Source organism: Atheta coriaria, unplaced genomic scaffold (assembly GCF_025399875.1).
Source record: "Atheta coriaria isolate IRGN ID8LTWV9N9 unplaced genomic scaffold, Caltech_Dcor_3.1 hic_scaffold_25_pilon, whole genome shotgun sequence".
Taxonomy (NCBI): Eukaryota; Metazoa; Arthropoda; class Insecta; order Coleoptera; family Staphylinidae; genus Dalotia; species Dalotia coriaria.
Genome location: NW_027045467.1, coordinates 65,804 through 84,670, shown reverse-complemented (window position 1 = coordinate 84,670; position 18,867 = coordinate 65,804). Strand labels below are relative to the sequence as shown.

General features: G+C 37.3%; 1 protein-coding gene across 11 annotated transcripts; it reads left to right on the top strand.

Annotated features, from left to right (window-relative positions):
- Positions 1-1,767: 1,767 nt before the first annotated feature.
- msn (serine/threonine-protein kinase msn) lies at positions 1,768-18,674 on the top strand. 11 transcript variants are annotated; one of them, XM_065316039.1, is made up of 19 exons: positions 1,768-2,121; positions 2,490-2,555; positions 10,124-10,331; positions 10,388-10,564; positions 10,644-10,925; positions 10,980-11,154; positions 11,211-11,366; positions 11,425-11,535; positions 11,585-11,678; positions 12,093-12,113; positions 12,200-12,471; positions 12,596-12,761; positions 12,887-13,558; positions 14,139-14,252; positions 15,605-15,854; positions 15,908-16,125; positions 16,210-16,527; positions 16,587-16,721; positions 16,784-18,674. In XM_065316039.1, the coding sequence occupies exons 1-19, from the start codon at positions 2,056-2,058 to the stop codon at positions 17,030-17,032; spliced, it is 3,750 nt and encodes a 1,249-aa protein (XP_065172111.1). In that variant the 5' UTR covers positions 1,768-2,055; the 3' UTR covers positions 17,033-18,674. The 11 variants fall into 11 exon arrangements, with proteins under 11 accessions (XP_065172111.1, XP_065172112.1, XP_065172117.1 ...); XM_065316040.1 differs by having other exon boundaries at positions 1,769-2,121; positions 11,597-11,678; positions 16,207-16,527; XM_065316045.1 differs by having other exon boundaries at positions 1,769-2,121; positions 15,680-15,854; positions 16,207-16,527.
- The last annotated feature ends 193 nt before the right edge of the window (positions 18,675-18,867 follow it).

The window sequence follows — 18,867 nt, the reverse complement described above, 5'->3', positions numbered from 1 at the left end:
GATTCTAATAAAATATACCCCAATAAAAGACATTAGCTACTGGTCAAATACTGTACATATACTAGTGTTTTACAAATTGGTAAAATCGAACCAAAACAATTTGTTAGTTAGAGGTTGTCAGCTAAGCCCGATATAAATTTAGGCCATCTATTTTGTTCTCAAAAGTAAAGAGTCTACTGGAAAGAATTTTATTTGGTAGGGGTCTTTAAGTCCTATAGAAGCTAATATATAAATTACTGAAAATCAGTGAAAAATTGACAATTTCATCGGTCGGATTTGGTTATATCGGGCTCAAATTTTTATGATCGTCTTCTTTTAGGGTGTACTTTTAAGGAAAAAGTCGGCATCAAAATTGCTGACCTAAGTGCGCACACATTGGTCGATAATTAATGGATCTGTCCATATATATAATACTAGCTTTAACCCGCGGCTTCGCTCGCGAATATCTAAAATAATGAAGTTGCTTCCGTACGCGTCTGTAGTCACAGAAGAAGTAACAATGAAGTAGAATGGCGGGAAGTTTAAAATGGCTGAAAGTATAGTCTATGGAAGTATAGTGTACAGTCTCCATAGTGTAGTCAATTGGATTTGATGTTGACGTAGCTGTCGGTAATACAGTGTGATAATATAGTGTGATGGTACTATAGTACTTAGGTTTGAGCTTCATTGCTGGAATGCTAGATGGCGTTAAAGTAGTCAAATAGCCAGATGCAGAGGTATTATTGGCTAAACAATTTCTTTATTTTATTTATAAAATAATTTTTTTTATTAAATAAAAAGTAGCGTATAACCATTCGGGGACCACTAAGAATATGTGTACAAATTTTCATGATGATCTGTTAAGTAGTTTTTGCGTGTTAGTGTAACAAACATCAGGACTTCTGCATTTATAATATTAGTAGGGATATTAGTAGGGATATATATCGTATATCAAAACTCAGTCACCTGAAAAGTGAGGGGATCAAATCAGGAGAGCTGAGGCATTAGACTCTTAGGAAAATCACGTATATATGTTTTCGGAAGTGTCGCCTTTTAGACAAAACTTTGCTTCGACATTTGGACAATCTTATGAACTCTGCAAATGTTGGTAAAGCTAGAAAATTAAGTTTATCAAATAATCGATGTGTTAGTGGTGGTGTGGATACACCTGCACACTCAGTTTGCCAAGGGTAAGCATTTAAAATATAATTAATTTTAATTAAAGTGGTACTTTAAACAAGAACGGCCAAGGCCGTGACTAAAGTACTCCAAACTCCAAAAAACTCCAATTTAGCCACTTGATACTTAATAAACTACTGTATTTGAACTGCAGTAAAATCAAACCAACCACAAAATTGACAATTTAGATTTATTTTTTTGCTTTATTTTATCTCGAGAATACATGTTTTGCCTTGTCACTGATGATTTATTAAGAACAGGGTGTAATACATTGCAATTGATTATTTTTTATTTTGCTTGTTTCCACTAAGGCGTGTTTGATTTATGTGTACATTTAGTTGCATATAGACAATATTAATTTTTAGAATTATCAAATTAATTGTTAACTTTGCTTACGTCACAAACTTTGTAAATTAGTTTCAATAAAAAACATTAGAAATTTCATAAGTGTATACTACTATTAAATTTGTTTAAATATCTAAATTTTCTTTATTGATTAAAGTAAAAAACAGTCGAATTTGCAGTTCGGGCATTTTCGTGACATGAGATCCCACCCGAAAGCATTGACCCCCCCTTATGGATATAAGAGTAAGCGCATGATGCGGCCAGGCGCAGCGGGAGAGTGAGACGGGCAGGTTCAGGCGCTCGCCCCGCACGCCGCTCAGCAGTCAGTGTTCATTAGGTGCGCCGGGATGTGTGCGTGCTGCTGGTGACAACATAGGTGCCGTTTGAGCGAAAAATGTCTTCTCGTCGCGATTGCCGTGCAATATAACTACAATAAAAACGCACATCGCCACCCATCGATGTCGTAGATTAAGTGCGCGCCGTTAACGTGCAACGATCGGGCGTGCGAGCTTTGGAAGTTGGGATTATTTTGATAGCGAGTGCAAAGACAAAATGGCGCATAATATGCCACCATCGGTGAATTGTTCACTGGATGATATAGATTTATCGGCGCTGAAGGTGAGTGCATTGTCGACGGAGAATTACGTAAAGAGTGATGCTTTGCATCGGTCAGACGCAACGAGTGCACTACTCTCCGCTTTTTATTTACGTTTTCCGTCCCGCAAACATACGCGACGGGATGATTCACACCCATCCCGGTCCGTGTGTTTGCGCGTCCAATCAGTGAGTGATGTGCATGAATCGGGCGCTTCTCTTACGAATTCCACTTGGTTGTAATGCTATTATATGTACACATAATGTGGTTTTGTGATGATGGCGTACACAAACGCTGAATACGGAAAATTCTCATGTTATACTTGATTGTTCAACGTTTAAGCCCGTGGTGGTTGTCAATCGTTAATGTGAGTTTCGTTTACTTTTCGCAGGAGCCAGCCGGTATCTTCGAACTGATTGAAGTCGTTGGTAATGGCACGTATGGACAAGTTTACAAGGTGTGTATCGATATTGATATTTTATATTAACTGCAACAAGTTAAGCTGCCTGTTGTTATTGATGATTCACTCATTCTACATAATATTATCCAATTAAATCCACGTTATCTTTATTGTATCTGTGTAACAATAGAAATTCACACAAACGGATTGAACTTAAAATAAATGATTATTAAAGGTGTATAAATAAGTATTCATTAAATTGTGTTATATCAAATTATATTTTATGTCAATCTGATGGGGAAGACAAGAGCAGGAGTACAATTCATATTTGATTTATAAAGGTGTGGCTATGTTTTTCTACGATAGTGCACAAATGACAACCTTTGTGATGTTATAAGGGTGTGTAAAGATTTTCTCAATTTTTGCTTCCATATACATAGTATACATATGCCACGTTTGTCATTCCACTAACCTCAAATTATGAAACAGTCCGAGTCAGCTGTGAAAAGTTAGGTTATTTGGTAAGTTTGCTCTTCAAAACAAAAACACAGAGAAAGACAGGTAATTGGCGATATCTACTGTATTATATTTACCAAATTTGATAAATTAATAATTTTTTAAATCAACATTTTAAAAAATAACAATTGCATACAACATATTCCGTACCAAAAAGGAATACTTATATTTGAATTTAAATTCATATTTTATTGGTATTATTATTATGTTGAGAGTCATACCTTCAAGCACAAATTGGCAGCGTGGTATTATATAATATACATTAAAGAATTAAATTTAAATATTTTGTGATTGTGAACAAATGCAACGAGGCGAGACGAACAGTCTGTTCAATGACCCAAAACATTAAAATTTACGTTAGTTACAATAGCTTGCACCATTTTGTGACAAACCCGAATCAAATTACAAGCCCAAAATATTGCAGAAATTACAATTTTTTTTGTAGGTAAGTAAATAAATTCGTTCGCATTCGTCGTAGATCACGTCGACGTCCCCTAAATGGTGGAAACTCGAGATTCCCCTGTATTGGAATTTGAAAACGTTTAATTGAGTCACCATGAATGGATATTAGAGGGTACAATGTCCATCATGATATTTGCGAGTATTACTGGGTTGTTTAAATGTGAAAGCCCCCCATTCTGCAATTTATTCGATTTATATTGTCGTTATTGTTAGTTGGGTTGGAATATATTTATTAGCTCTGAAATTAATCCGAAATTTAGTATTATTAAGGTGTTTTCAATCCTAAAAATAAACCTACAACCAACAAAAATTCAATTTTGTTATTGCTAATCACCACACATTTTAAAATCAGGTGTGCTTCTCCAATAAGTTCATAGACTTACCTATCTACTTGAAATTTTTAACACTTAGTTAAGATTGACTTTGCCTATTCAAAAATTTCATAGTCATAATTAATAAACCTTTATGCCTTGATCAAAGCCAACTCTTTTATGTCTGCATCGTGAATGAAAAAGGCAAAGAATTAAATTAAAAATATACCCAAAACAATTCATTAACGTCAACATTTTATCAGCGTCGAAACGAATTAATTCACCTGCTGCTTATATTTTATGAGTCGATTGTTCGTATTTGGTTACACATTTTATATTTTAACTAAACCGGCTAATGCCGCCTCGGCACGGTGGCTCTAGGCTAGTGCTCTGATACAAATGGGAATCTTTGCTCCGCGGTAACAGTAAAGTTTATCGCTTCGTGACTGACGACCTAATGAATAATTTGCATTTGGTGCTTTTAAATTCACACAATACGCATACGTTCTTATAAAAATACACATTACGGCCGCTGCGTCGAGTCGCTCTCCTCGTTCCTCTATTACTTACTCTATTTAAAAAGCTAGGTTTTGCGTTCAACAAGTTCAAAGATAGCGGCATTTCGAAATCACCGAACGACGAACGCGAAATTAATGAAACCGTCTTTAGGTTCACATTTATTTTCAGAGGATTAGCAAGATAAATAAATTATTTACAGAAATGTTGCTATAGCAACTTTAAACCTCAAAACATGTGTAATTGTGGGAAGGTAAATTAATTATTATTAATTAAATTTAATATTCCGAAGTTGATTCCTCGAGTGTATTGGTTTTTCATCAATTTTCGTTGTCGTTCGCTAGCGTATGGCCGAGCTAAATGTTTACGCTGTGCGAAAGAGATTGTTGATCGTAATAAAATGCGAGCGAGTTGAATGGCATTTATCAGCGATAGGCGAGAGCACTTAGCCTGCTCATGACGGACGCGTCGGCGAGCTTCCATCGAGTGCGCCTAGCACAGCACAGCGTCCATGTTGTTGAATCACGATCATAATGTGTGCCGTTGATTGGAATACGCGCGAATCGCAAATATTACGCCGGCCGCGCGGCGACAACAATGCGTTATGATAACGATTTTGTATTTCATAGCCAATAAACCGAAATGAATTGTAGAGCGGTAAGTGGAATGTAAACATAATACTACAACATTGTATTGTAATTGAGTTCGCGTACGATTGCTGTGGAAATGTGTTGACTACGAACTGCAGAGCATATTGCAGGAAGTCGAACACACAGCGCGCATAAAATCGATTTATGGCAATCATTTTAATTATAGACTTATTTAAAGCGTTTGAGCTACATTGTGATTAGGCTAGAGGATGATAAATTGAAGTGGATCCATCCCCTCCAGGGTGTTTCTGGGTGCGGACGCTTGAAGCAGAATTACCAATCTTAACTTTTGATGAAAATCTCGAGTATATGTGGGAGAATAGTCTGCTCGGAGGCATCGTAAATCATAAGTAGATTTAGGTGTGAATGACAAGTCTGATGATTTACTAATAAATTAAATCTGGTACAAATAGATTGTCCTTATTCAATTAAGTTTTCTTGCTTAAATCTTATGGAAGAATATGCTGTTGTTGAAAATCCCAGAAGCGCATGTTTTATTTATGCCGTCATCTTGTATATTGTACAATAAAAGCAAGTTCGGGGACATTGGGTTCTCGCTTCGTTACAAATTCTATTGAATACAGTCCCCGAACAAGAAAAAAAATACACCAACCAAAAACATCTGTTTAAATTTACATTCCAAATTACTGTTTACTTGGATAGTTTGAAGTTAGTACCGTTCGACATCTCGAAAGTTGTGTGTGACGTGTAGCAATTTCTCCATGTTTTATTAAAATCAAATAAGAGGCGGTGGTGTGACAGCGGCGAGACATGAACCAGACCGCTCGTACATCACCTCTTTTTTGCTTAATTGAAGCTGTAGAAGGTATTTGTTTTCGCCTAATGCACTTAATTGGATTGTGTTTTCATCGTCTGGGGGGCACTGGGCGTGAATTACATGCTATTGATAAAATTTAATGTTTGCTTTTTTTCCTCGTACCACAGACTGCAAAATTTACAAGTCTTATCACAATATTGTTCGAGCATTTAGTCATACATCTGCAATATTGACTTGAATGTGTTGTAAGAAGGTAAATTTAAAGAAATCTTATCTTATATCCTGTCAGTTAACAGTCATCGCTACTTGCGAGAAGTGTAAATAAGTTTTAAAAATGGACAATCATCAAATTTCATGGTAATAGAAATGAATGACTCAACGCGTACTTGCTACTTGAGAGATTCATCTGGTTATATTTTTTATTTCTATTGTAATTTTCTTAGAGCTGTATTTGGGGTTTCAATTAAATTAAGTGAAACTTCGAAAACAAATACTTTTTTCTCTCTTTGTATGATTATAATTGTTTACTCCAGCCGATATAAAAACTTTTGGATCTCAAATACCCTTGTCCACCCTTGCCACGCACTATATTTCAAAGTTTTATTGTGTCAACCTCTAGAAATTAATGACCCTAGCCGGAATGTGTGTCTTTCACATTCCAATCTAGGCTATGCATTTTCTCGTTTTATCAGGATGAAGTAATACGAGGGTGGTCTGAAAAGTTATCAACCAAACAAAGATACAAGACATTTTTTCTAAAATGTGTCTACATAGTCTCCTTGTAACTCAGCACACTTCTCCTTGCGATGCGCTCATCTCTGTAATCCGTCCAAATAGTACGTAAATAGTAATAATTTCTTCTGTTAGAGGTCGGAATCTTTTCAGACCACTCTTGTATATCCGTCACTTTGGGAAATGCACCTTATCCCGGCGAATAAGGCAAATTGTAATTTACATAAAGCTTTTATCGTAACACCAGTGAGAGAAAACCGCAAGACCGCGAACGTGACATGAAATTGCCTTGTCAAATGTCTGCGTATAAAATTTACAAATGCCCGGTAACTGAATCACATTTTTCCAAATCTCGACGTTTTTACATATGCAGACAATATTTTAATAGTGATTTATTGCAGGATAAATATGTCTTCTACTTCCGAATTAGTAAATTAATTCAGTTACCGCTCTGAGATTACTAAATTTAATTTAAATGACACGCCAATAGCACAATTTAAATAATAATGGTTTAAAATTTATAACGTTTGGAAAAGAAAGTAAATTTTTTCTGATGATTGAATTAAATTTTTAGACCTTGTTGCACACATTTGGTACGATTATCATGACATGAGAAATGACGCATAGTCAAATGCGAAATGTGAATGTTTCCCCTAGTACAAATATTTATTTAGTAAACTATGTTGGCTATGCCACATCGGTTGGTTTGGATTCGATATCATCGATGCGCTCGGTTTACATTGCAGCTTTGTTTACTCGAACCATTCCCCGTTGCATTACTAGCGAAATGACACTGAACGAACGTTTGTCGAAACGAAAAGATAATCAAAATATTTCTATTTTCATGCGGCACTCGTCGTTCGAAGACGGTTGTTCGCTTGAGTCGAGTAATTGCACATCCGAACGGTAATAAATAAACGAGCTGGCGATAAAATGAAATTAGAAAATCGGATTAAATTACAAGAAGCGCTATACAGCTAGAGTAGAATATTCTAATAAAATATGCGATTAATTTCTATTTAAATGTGCTTACATACCTTGTAATTAATGCCATTATTAGACGGTGGCTAAAGGTGTTCGCGTGGAAGCTTTATGAAACAAGTTTGCGTTCGTTTAGCACGAATTTGTTGCTCGCATTAGCAACGATAATGCACGCAGCGAACGCAACCGAGGAAAAGTGTGTAATATAATACTAAAGCAAACAAACTGCCATTGAGTCAATTTGTTCGTTTTAAGTTTAATTTATTTGTTGCGCGCACGCGTGTGTGTGTGTGTGTGTGTGTGTGTCGGTAAGGCACTTCAAGTGATTCATAACTAGTAAGCAGCAACATTCCACGCTTAATCATATGACTTTATTTAAGTATACTCGTACATGAAGTTATCATTAAGTGCTTCTTTGAATCTGACTATCACAAGAAATCGTATAGATTATAAATTAATAAATATAACAACTTTTGCTCACAACTTCCCGTCGCGTAAATTATAACAAAATATAGCCTGACTATTTGTATTTTTAGTCGCCGGATCGATTATGAGCCGTATTCGCCAATAACTTCATGCCAAGTTTCATCCATAATTTTACCCTAAAGTTTATGTCTTTGCGTCACAAGTAGTTTACTATTTTAATTATTATATTATTGAAAAGGTTAGTGGTGGAAGATAATTAAGCGAACAGACTCACAATTGAATTGATGGTATTTGTTAGAACTTGTTGCAATTAGTTTTTTCCATAGAAATTGGATTTGCCTTAATATCTAATAATGTGCAGATTTTAATGATCAAACAATTAGGTACAAAAAGTATGTACTCGTACCATCGCTTATAAGTTGACACAAGTTAAATCTTGTGAGATTGATATATTATAAAAGTCTTAAATTGTATTGTAACTCTTGATAAAATCCTGTTATTGATAAAACAGTTTATTGTTTTTTATTAATAAATGATTAAGTAATTATTTAGCTTTACAAATTTACTTTAGGTTAGTTTACTTTAAGATATTACTAACCTGTTAACACCAAAATGAATAAACCTGTTCTCATTATTGAAAGATTTATTGTTATTTCCTATATTTACGATCGGTGTGCATCAAAAAGAACTTGCTGAAAGTTCCAAACATTTTATGCTCCAATTTGAAATGTGCGCGTTAATACCCGTGAAGAAAGTCTCGTCTCATTAATTTAATTACGAATGTAACAGAACTTCTTGTTATAATCTGCTGCATTGTTACATTGAAAAGTAACAACGATGAGAAAACCGAAACGCGCGTCCGGTTTATACAATTTTGCGCGGTTTTTGTCGACTTTTTTGAGCGCGAGGCTTGGAAACGTGTGAGAAAATTTAAATTTTCGTCGTATATGCAACAATTCACTGCCACACTCACACTCGCATATTTACATTACACATTCTGGGGTCGGAGCACGCTCACACCTCGTCGACGAACGCAGATCCCAAATGCAGTCAAGTTTTCTTATATCTTTTTGGTCAGTCACCTTACGCCCACCCGTTCGCGTCTGCATGGCCGTGAGGAATTTTACGATACATCGCCGTATCGGGCGTATTATCCCCAACATATGTGCGCATACGGATAATATAATGTACGAGTAAAGTGTGTCCAATTTGAAATTCAAATTAAATCGTTGCGACGCTATATGAATCGCAGTCAGATAGGCTGATAAAACACCGGATTTGCTCTCTCTCTTCATTCCCTCCTACATATCATTTCAAACAGTACAAATTTGTGATATTATCTAGGAATAATCACTTTATGTGTTCTAGCTATCTTAAAATTTGCAATGACATGTTTACCCTGTGAATTGGCGGCACTAGACTTTCTCGGAATTCGATGTGATTAATATCAGTGGCATTTCCGTATTTTAAAATTAACTCACACTGTCGATTGTGTGTACTAATAATTTGTTTCTTGTTTGCAATTCGAAATTTCGCCGCGACAAATATACTGATTTGGGGTTGGCGATTAATTGCACATTAAAACTGAAAACCGGTTTAACAGTTGCGCGTGCGCTTGTGTAACCAAAGTTAACACCAAGTTAATTCTTGTTGATCAACTTGTTACAACATTCGCATGGTGTTTTTATTTTGTTATTGCAGTTTCACTTGCGTTCATTGCGCGTTTATTACAATAACTTTACGAGCAATTACAACAACAGTATTGTCATTAAACATCGTCGTTTTTAATTATTATGTTAATAAATTTCCACTTGTCTGAGAATAAAGTATGTTTGAAATTTTGAGTGATGAAGTGATCTCTGCAAATGAAAGACGAAAGTTACAATAATAGATTTAGTAGGTCAAGTTTCTGCAGGTTTCTGGCAGGAAATCGTTGCAAGGCGCTTTTCTTTTACAAAAGTGTGTTCCACATAAGTGCCGCTCAGCGCGATTTCCGTACCATAATAGCATGACATCACATTTTACACAAATTAATACGTACGTGATGTTACGCTGCGGAAATTTATTGTCTTGGCAGAAGGTGGACAAGTAAATTACTAAAATGCTGTTTGTCGGAAATCTCTCACGCTAGTAATAGTAATTTGGTATTAGAATCCGTTGCTTGTGAATTGTTATGCTCACATGTACTACATGCCACACATATCATGCTGATATTTAAGAAATAATTAAGTGCTTTATTTTGTTGCTATGCAGGGTCGGCATACGAAAACAGGCCAGCTTGCTGCCATTAAGGTGATGGACGTCACCGAAGATGAGGAGGAAGAAATTAAACTTGAAATCAACGTGTTGAAGAAGTATTCGAACCATCGCAACATTGCGACCTACTATGGCGCCTTCATCAAGAAGTCTCCACCCGGCAAGGACGATCAGTTGTGGCTGGTGATGGAATATTGTGGAGCAGGTTTGCTTGTTGTGTGCCTCAATTTGAGGGGTGTTATATGAGTATTATATTTATAGGATCTGTCACGGATCTGGTAAAGTCTACCAAAGGTCAAAGTCTTAAAGAAGAGTGGATTGCCTATATCTGTCGTGAGATACTACGCGGTCTTTCATATTTGCATTCGAATAAAGTGATCCATCGTGATATTAAAGGACAGAATGTGCTCTTAACCGATAACGCCGAAGTGAAGCTTGGTAATAATTACATTATTAGATTAAACATACACTTACATGTGCATGGTCGCTAATCTATTGTTTGTGTTTTGTGATATAGTCGACTTCGGAGTGTCCGCGCAATTAGATCGCACGATAGGTCGCAGGAACACGTTCATTGGCACTCCCTACTGGATGGCGCCGGAGGTAATTGCGTGCGATGAGAACCCTGACGCGACCTATGACAATAGAAGCGACTTGTGGTCACTGGGCATCACGGCGCTAGAAATGGCCGAGAGTCAGCCGCCTTTGTGCGAACTCCATCCAATGCGAGCGCTGTTCCTCATTCCTCGCAATCCGCCTCCGCGTTTGAAGAACAAGAAGTGGAATAAGAAGTTTCAGAGTAATAACTTGTTTTAGTTTAGTAGCGTCGCGTACTAAATCTGCTTGGTTTTAGATTTCATTGAAACCGTGTTGGTGAAGGATTATCATGAGCGTCCATACACAGAGCAACTACTCAAACATTCGTTCATCAAGGACCAACCAACCGAGCGTCAGGTGCGCATCCAGCTTAAGGATCACATCGATCGCTGCAAGAAACGCAAGCAAGAGCGTGAACGCGAGGATTATAGGTATGACTGAAATCGCAAACGCTAATCTGACATATACGGATTATTTTCTTCTATAGATACTCCGGATCAGAGAATGAGGAGGAAGAGCCCGCCTTGGCCGGCGAACCGAGTAGCATTGTGCAGGCACCTGGCGGTGACACGCTGCGAAGGAACTTCCAGCAGATTCAAGAGGGCCGCAATATTATCCAGCAACAAGTTGAACCTCCACCAAGGTGCGTACATTAAATAATATGTTGTATTTATCATCTTGACGTTTTATTGCTTAATTAGGAGTGGCAGAAACAAAGAACGTGAAGAAATTCCTGAACCTGGGCCGCCTGCAAGACCCCCAATTCCGCAGAGAATGATTATGGTTCCAGACCTGCCACCAGCACCGAGAAGGTAATTTGAACATCTTTGAATAAGAAAATGTTCTTTAAACTATGTTCAGTATGGCTTCCAGACCACTGCCACCGCCTCCAGAGAATGCGGCGCCGCGATCTCAACAACCGCAACGAAACTCTCAGTCGCAGTTTAAACCAATGGTGAGTTTATGTTTCAATGTTCGTTTTGTCATGTTGTAATCATCCTCAATCTGAGAGGGTTTAAAGCTTTTAATTACATTGATTTTATTTTAAATTGGCTATTGGTTACTTCAATTCGTTGAAAATAGTTGTGAGAAAGCACTACTTATAAATTTAAGGCTAGTTGTTTGCAAAAAAATTGCGAATTTAAGAAAAAGCTATTTGTAAAAATCGCCGCGATGGAACACTATATTGAGAATGATTGCAATGTATTTGATTATAGTGTAATAAACAGTGAAATTGTTATTAACTCTTCTGTAGTTGAACATTCTTGCATTATTAATTTGCTTTGTGATTACACACTCTGCTTCCTAATTTGTTAAATTAATTCTATTTTATTTCATGTCCGTATATTTCATCTTTTGCTCTACATAGACGCCCTTTCGAAGACCTGAGGTAGGTTATTGTCTTTTGGTTGAGTTTCGCTTTAATTGTTGTGCTTTTGGTTTCGACTCAACGATATTTAACGATACTCATTCTAGGAATTGGATGCATTGGCTGCTCATTTGAACGAGATCGGCTTGCAACAAAACGTTCAACCTGAAGCTCCACCGCGAAACAATCGCAATAGCAGCAGTAACAATAAAGCGCAGTCAGCCGCCAACAACAATGTCGCTACGCCATCAAACAACCATTCAGCGGGCGTTCCGATTTTGGACGGTTTGGTGGATAGTGATAGCGACTCGGAACCCGAGGACAACGGCAGGGGTCGAAATGATGGAACATTGTTAGCTAGCGATCCGCCAAAACCTCTGTGAGTATATTTTTGAGCTTTGTTGAAAGTTTTAACTTTTTCTACTAGATTGATGTGATTACTAACACAAATCCCTTCTTTTATTTTTATGCCTTTTTCTCTTTTTTTGTTTTCTTTTTGTTAGTCCTGAGTTTTCTTACAGACCCGGCTTAGGTGTCGTTGCCGAAGGCTCGCCGAGTGGTTCTAGTCCGAGCGCAACCGGATCGGGAGGTCCTCCCAATCGACCGTTGCCTCCAACACCCGATGACGACGAATCTCAAGGCGACAAGACTTTGGTATTGCGAAACAGGGTGCGTAACCATTATGCGTTTATTTGCTATAACACTGGCATGCGTTTAACTCGGTGGAGGCCTACGTTTATTTTTTACGTTTTGTTTATTTTCTTCCGTTACTCCGTTAATTGCGCGCTAAGCAGCAGCTGGCAGCTAGTCAAGCGAAAAAGGAAGACATTGACGAAGCGACGTTACTTAAGGATTGGGATTTCGCACGCTTTTTCCCATCCAAATTCCAAGGATCTTCTTCGACTTCCACCTCGAGCGCGTCCACGAAGAGCAATAAGAAAGGCGCCGTTAGTGGCGAAAAGCCGGCGATGCACAGGCGCAACGAAAGCGATAGTAATCTCGGCCCGTTTGCCCGCGGCTTTCGGCGTGAAAACTCCGACCTGCTGCCGCTCAGCTCGCGGCACTCGGCCGTATTTCCTGATCGAAACCAGAGTCCCATGAGGAGCAGCGGCCTGTTTAGTAATCGCCGCAGCTCCGACGCTGGCCTCTCGAAAAAGAACGGCGAACCGATTCTCACCGACTTCGTGAAAAAGAACTCGGAGTTGAGCCGGCGGCCAAAGATCACGATGATGATAGACAAAGCTGAAGTTCAGCTGCGCCCCAGACGCGAAAAAACCGAATCCGATATCGTCCTTAAGTACACAGAGGCGCGAAAGGGTATGGAGACGCGCCGGCGGGAGATTGCGCTCAATCGCGAGGCGGAGGACCTGCGCCGACGCAGCTCCCGGTCTATAGATCCGCCGTCGTTTGCACCAGTCTCGTCGAAAAATAATTCTCTAATCGGTCACGAGTTTTTAATTTTACAGGTAAACAATCTCTCTCTCACTTTGTAGGGGGCTTTGATATGAGCGCATCTTGGAAAAAATGCTTTTCCGTCGACTTTGTTCTCACTCAGCCATCAGTAGTTAACTCCTAACACGATTAAATAACAAATGTGTGTTGCTTTCGAACTAACACCTAACTACTTGGTTTTCATATAGTGATAATATGACCGGATCCGACATTATAAATTACGGTTCTAAACGAAGGGCATGTCGTTCGGCGGATAAATATTGAATTGACTTGACTGTAACATTCGCATGGATATGATGACTGGCTGCCACTGCTGCCACATAATTCTTGAGTACCACAATGTTGTTATTTTTTTCTTTATTTGTGTGTTGACGCACATACCAGCGTTGAATTCACTGGCGAAAAGTGAATCACAAACATTCACGATGAATTCACCGAGTGATTTCCTAACAGACACGTATTGTGTGGACATTTTGGTAACGCCATCATGCACGTAATGAGTGATTAATATGCATTGTACTGCTTCACTGATCTGTGTTCGTCGCACCCCAAAGGATGCGCACACTGACGGCTAATTTCTTATTGCTTTTATAGAATGGCCGCGGAAGCGATCATGCGAGGCAGAGCAACGTCCTGCCGGATTTGCTCTCACAGGCCAGTGGAAGTCCTGGCACGCCTTCCGCCAGAGACAAGAGCTCCAGCGAGGAGGTGCGTATTGTGTACATAATTGTCCATATCTTTTTATTTTCAATACAATTTTCCTCCCTGACTTATAAAAAAGACTGTTGGTTAGAACCACCCAAACTAGAAACCGCGTTTGAAATGCGCCGATGTTACAGCCGTTGTGATCTGTGTGTCGTTTTTTGTTTTATTTGATTTGTTATTTGTCACTAATGTTTATGTCTTTCTCTTGGTTTTGCCTAACTGAGTGGCGACGGTAACTTCATAACGTAATAACTGTAAGTATAAAATCTTGTTCGTTTGTATCGTTTACTTTCGTAACCAAAAAAATACATACATTGTTTTGTTTGCGTTGGAGAGCTCTATGAAATTACGCCGTTTGAGATCTAAATCTATGAAGACATAAACATTTTAGACGTGACTCACCATCAAATCTGTCTGGAATATGAAATGTTGATGGATTTTAGATTTCAGGCGTAATTTTATAGAGGTAAAGTGCCTTTTATCGTTTTGTTGTAGCAATGTGCTTGCCTATTAAATTTTACCGAGTTGTTGCTTTATGTAGAACCTAGATTTGCTTGAAATTTTATATGCTATAAACATTGTTTTGGCCGAATAGTGTAAACACTTACAATCGCACAATATTTAACTATCCCACATTATTTGTGATGAATTATTTTATGTAACTTTCGTTCACTGGATGGAGACATTTTTCAATTCATTTTAACACACATTTAATGATAGGTTCCAGTGCATTGTTACTTAAAAGGCACTTGAATTCCTTTTACAATGCAAACTTATTTCAATTATAATTTTTTTATAATTTTATAAAGTTATCAGTAATTTTGGTTTGGAAAAACTAATGGGAAAGACTAACTTGCATTGAATGTTTACTAATTGTTTTACATTTGTGATTAACACATGGGTGTTACATTTATCATTAATATAGTGGCGTTAAATGTAACATAATTCATGACTTTACATGAGAAGGAAACTATAATATTTACCAGATATTTGTTACGTGGTGTTCTGGTTGTTAAGGGCGATTGTATTTGAACTAACAACAACATTGGACCAAAATGAAAGTATTGGAGACATGCCAAAGAATTAGGTCTATTTTGGTACTTGGGATACACCACATTTGCCCTCTCATCATTATATAATTAATTTACAAACAGCTTATGTTTTAACTAGTAATCTTCACAGACCCATTGTAGAAACATTTGTAAACCTCATTGATTATTTCTGTATTCACAGCTAATGTGGAATACCGAGTAGTTTTTTTGCATCATCATCACCATGCAAGTAGATTAACGTTTGCATGCACAATATGTGTCCTTAAATAATACTTACATTCGATGTGTTCTGCTTTTTTCTAGTACCGTCAGGCTGTGCACATTAATATGGCACCCAGTACACCTATGATCAGTAATCATGCTCTTCATTTACAACAGAAGCAACGTTCTTTCTTGACATTTGGCTTTGGAGCCGGCAGCGCAAATTCCAGACGAGAGTCGCACGTCAACGTGAATGTTACACCAACATCACATGACTTGTCCTCAGACACACCGGAAATTCGGAAGTACAAGAAACGTTTCAACAGCGATATTCTTTGCGCTGCTCTATGGGGTACATAAATATTACATTATTTCATGCACTCGCCTCTATCGTATTTTTTGTAGGTGTCAATTTGTTGATTGGTACTGAACATGGTTTGATGTTACTCGATCGCAGTGGCCAAGGAAAAGTTTACCAACTAATATCTCGAAGAAGATTCCAACAAATGGAGGTATTGGAAGGCCAAAATATCCTTGTTACGATATCTGGCAAAAAGAATCGCGTGCGTGTTTACTACCTCAGTTGGCTCAAGAGTAAAATTTTGAGATCTGACGGAGTAGATGTAAGTACCATAAATTAACGGTGATTCTAAAGTTTTCCAGTAATATATTGATTTGGTCTTAATGGTCATTTACGTCCTTAGCAGCAGGTTGAAAGGAGAAACGGATGGATCAACGTGGGTGATCTGCAGGGCGCAGTTCATTTCAAAATAGTAAAATATGAAAGAATAAAGTTTTTGGTGATAGCACTTAAAGACAGCATCGAGATTTACGCATGGGCTCCGAAACCGTACCACAAGTTCATGGCATTTAAATCGTTTGGCGAATTGACGCACAGGCCTTTGCTCGTAGACCTCACTGTCGAAGAGGGCACAAGACTTAAAGTGATCTATGGAAGTGGCGACGGCTTTCACGCCGTTGATTTGGACTCCGCAAACGTTTACAATATTTATTTACCAAAACACGTACGTGGGAATGTGTATGCTTGAAGAATTCTTTATTGGTATTTTTGATTTTTGTTTAGATTCAAGGATCAATTTCTCCTCATTGCATTGTAACACTTCCAAACAGCAACGGAATGAATTTGCTCCTATGCTACGATAATGAAGGCGTCTACGTGAATACGTACGGAAAGATATCTAAGAACGTTGTTCTTCAGGTATGTTTCTTTTTTGTATTATTACAAAAATGTGTGACGCTGAATATGTATTTTAATTCTAGTGGGGCGAATTGCCAACCTCTGTCGCCTATATTGGCACTGGTCAGATCATGGGTTGGGGCAATAAGGCAATCGAAATTCGTTCGGTTGAGTCGGGTCACCTGGATGGCGTATTCATGCATAAAAAAGCTCAACGATTAAAGTTTTTGTGCGAGCGCAACGACAAAGTCTTCTTCTCAAGCGCAAAGAGTGGTTCCTCTTGTCAAATCTACTTTATGACACTAAATAAGCCGGGCATGGCAAACTGGTAACGGAATATTAAAGTTGAGGCGATGTTAATTTTTAGATAGTAAACTACAGTTGGCTCCATTTATAAACACACAGACCGGGGATGTTTTGTTCTTGCATATAAACAAACTAGCGTAGTTTCCAGTAACCATGCTAATGAAGAGAAAAACCTTAAAAACATACGTACAACCTAACCGCATTTTAAATTCAATACGTTTCGATGCACAAAATATGCAAGGTTTGATTCAGCGGGGAACCACGCGAAGATGAAGCAATAACCAGTGTATAATTTGACAATATGCACACCATTAGGGAACTTTGATTCACATCTTTGTGCCAACCAGCATTTTAGCGGTGAAGCTCACGAAGTTATCATACGATATGTTTTAAGGACGAAGCAAAAGAAACGTTGTATAATAGTATACATAAACATACAAACATAAACACATAATTTGAATACGGGGAGGAATCATTTGAAACAATTTTGATAACGAATTAATTAAAATGTCGCATTAAAAGTAACTTGATGTTGTACATAGTCCCATCAAAACATTTTGTTTTACGTTAAAACGATGTTGTGGTTGAATTGACGATGCTATCAATTTTGATACTTGACAGAAATATTTATATATACCTAATTGTATGGCAAACAAACAGTTTTGCATAGTACAAATAGAAACGAATACCTGCCGAAGTTATCATTCAATTTGAATACTGTTTGTACCGAGATATAATACTAATGAGCGTAATTTTAACGTAATCGAAATGTTTTGTTTCAATCATGTCATGGAATAGTCAGTTGTGCACTCTGTCTTTATAATCCGACATTTGTTGATTCTCCTTCCTTTTCACATTGTGTGCAGCACGCAATCTAATGCATTACCCGTAACCTTATTACTGCAAAATTATGAGGAACTCTTACAATTTTATACTAAAAAAAATATGCAAATTGTAGTGAATAATATATGTCAGTATCTAAAAATATTCATTATTCTTACGGTGCTGTTATACCTACTATTCAAAATTTCATTTCTAATTATTTAGGTTATTGTAAATATTATCGATTACTTATGTTGTATTGTTTATTTCTCTTATTCATGTATAAGATGAATATAACGTCGTAAAGTTGCAATGCATTGCACAACACGCTGTCGCCATCAGTTTTGTTTAAGAATCTTATACTTTCGATCAGTAATAGTTATGGTGCAATGAAGACTGTTTTATATATTTGATTTATATTATAGTAGTATTTGTATTGAAATATCACTTTTGTAATATCTTTTTGTTATACTGATATTCCGTTTACATATTCGAGTGAGGAAGATTGTTAATAAATGCAAATAGCGGAATAGCTGCCTTCCTCGCGTATCGGAGGCGCGATGTATCTGGCATTTGCATCAAATTTATTTATTTGTGCGATTCTTTCTAAAAAATTTAAATTATTGTTGATTCCAAATTTTATAAGAAAATGAAGAAAAAAGAAAGTGCTATCCTTGCTCTGATTATGTGTTAATTTACGTTACGTATTATATTAAACATATGCTATGTAATATTCTATGTACTCCTTTTATAGTAATTTCCAAAGAATTGGTAAGTGTGATTTTTTAACTGATTCTAACATATAGATCATTTTATTAATATAACGAATAAAGTTGTATATTAAAACTGGTTTTTCGTTTACATCATGCATAGAAATGATAGAAAGATATGGGCCGTAAAATGCATCGAATATAGTGGCCTACCAAATGAGGATTTGATTTTAATTTGCGACACACCTTTTGCATTCCTACGAAACACCAGTGCCCAACTCCTAGGTCATCGCAAAAATTATGCGATCTGTTTGATAAAATCATTATGC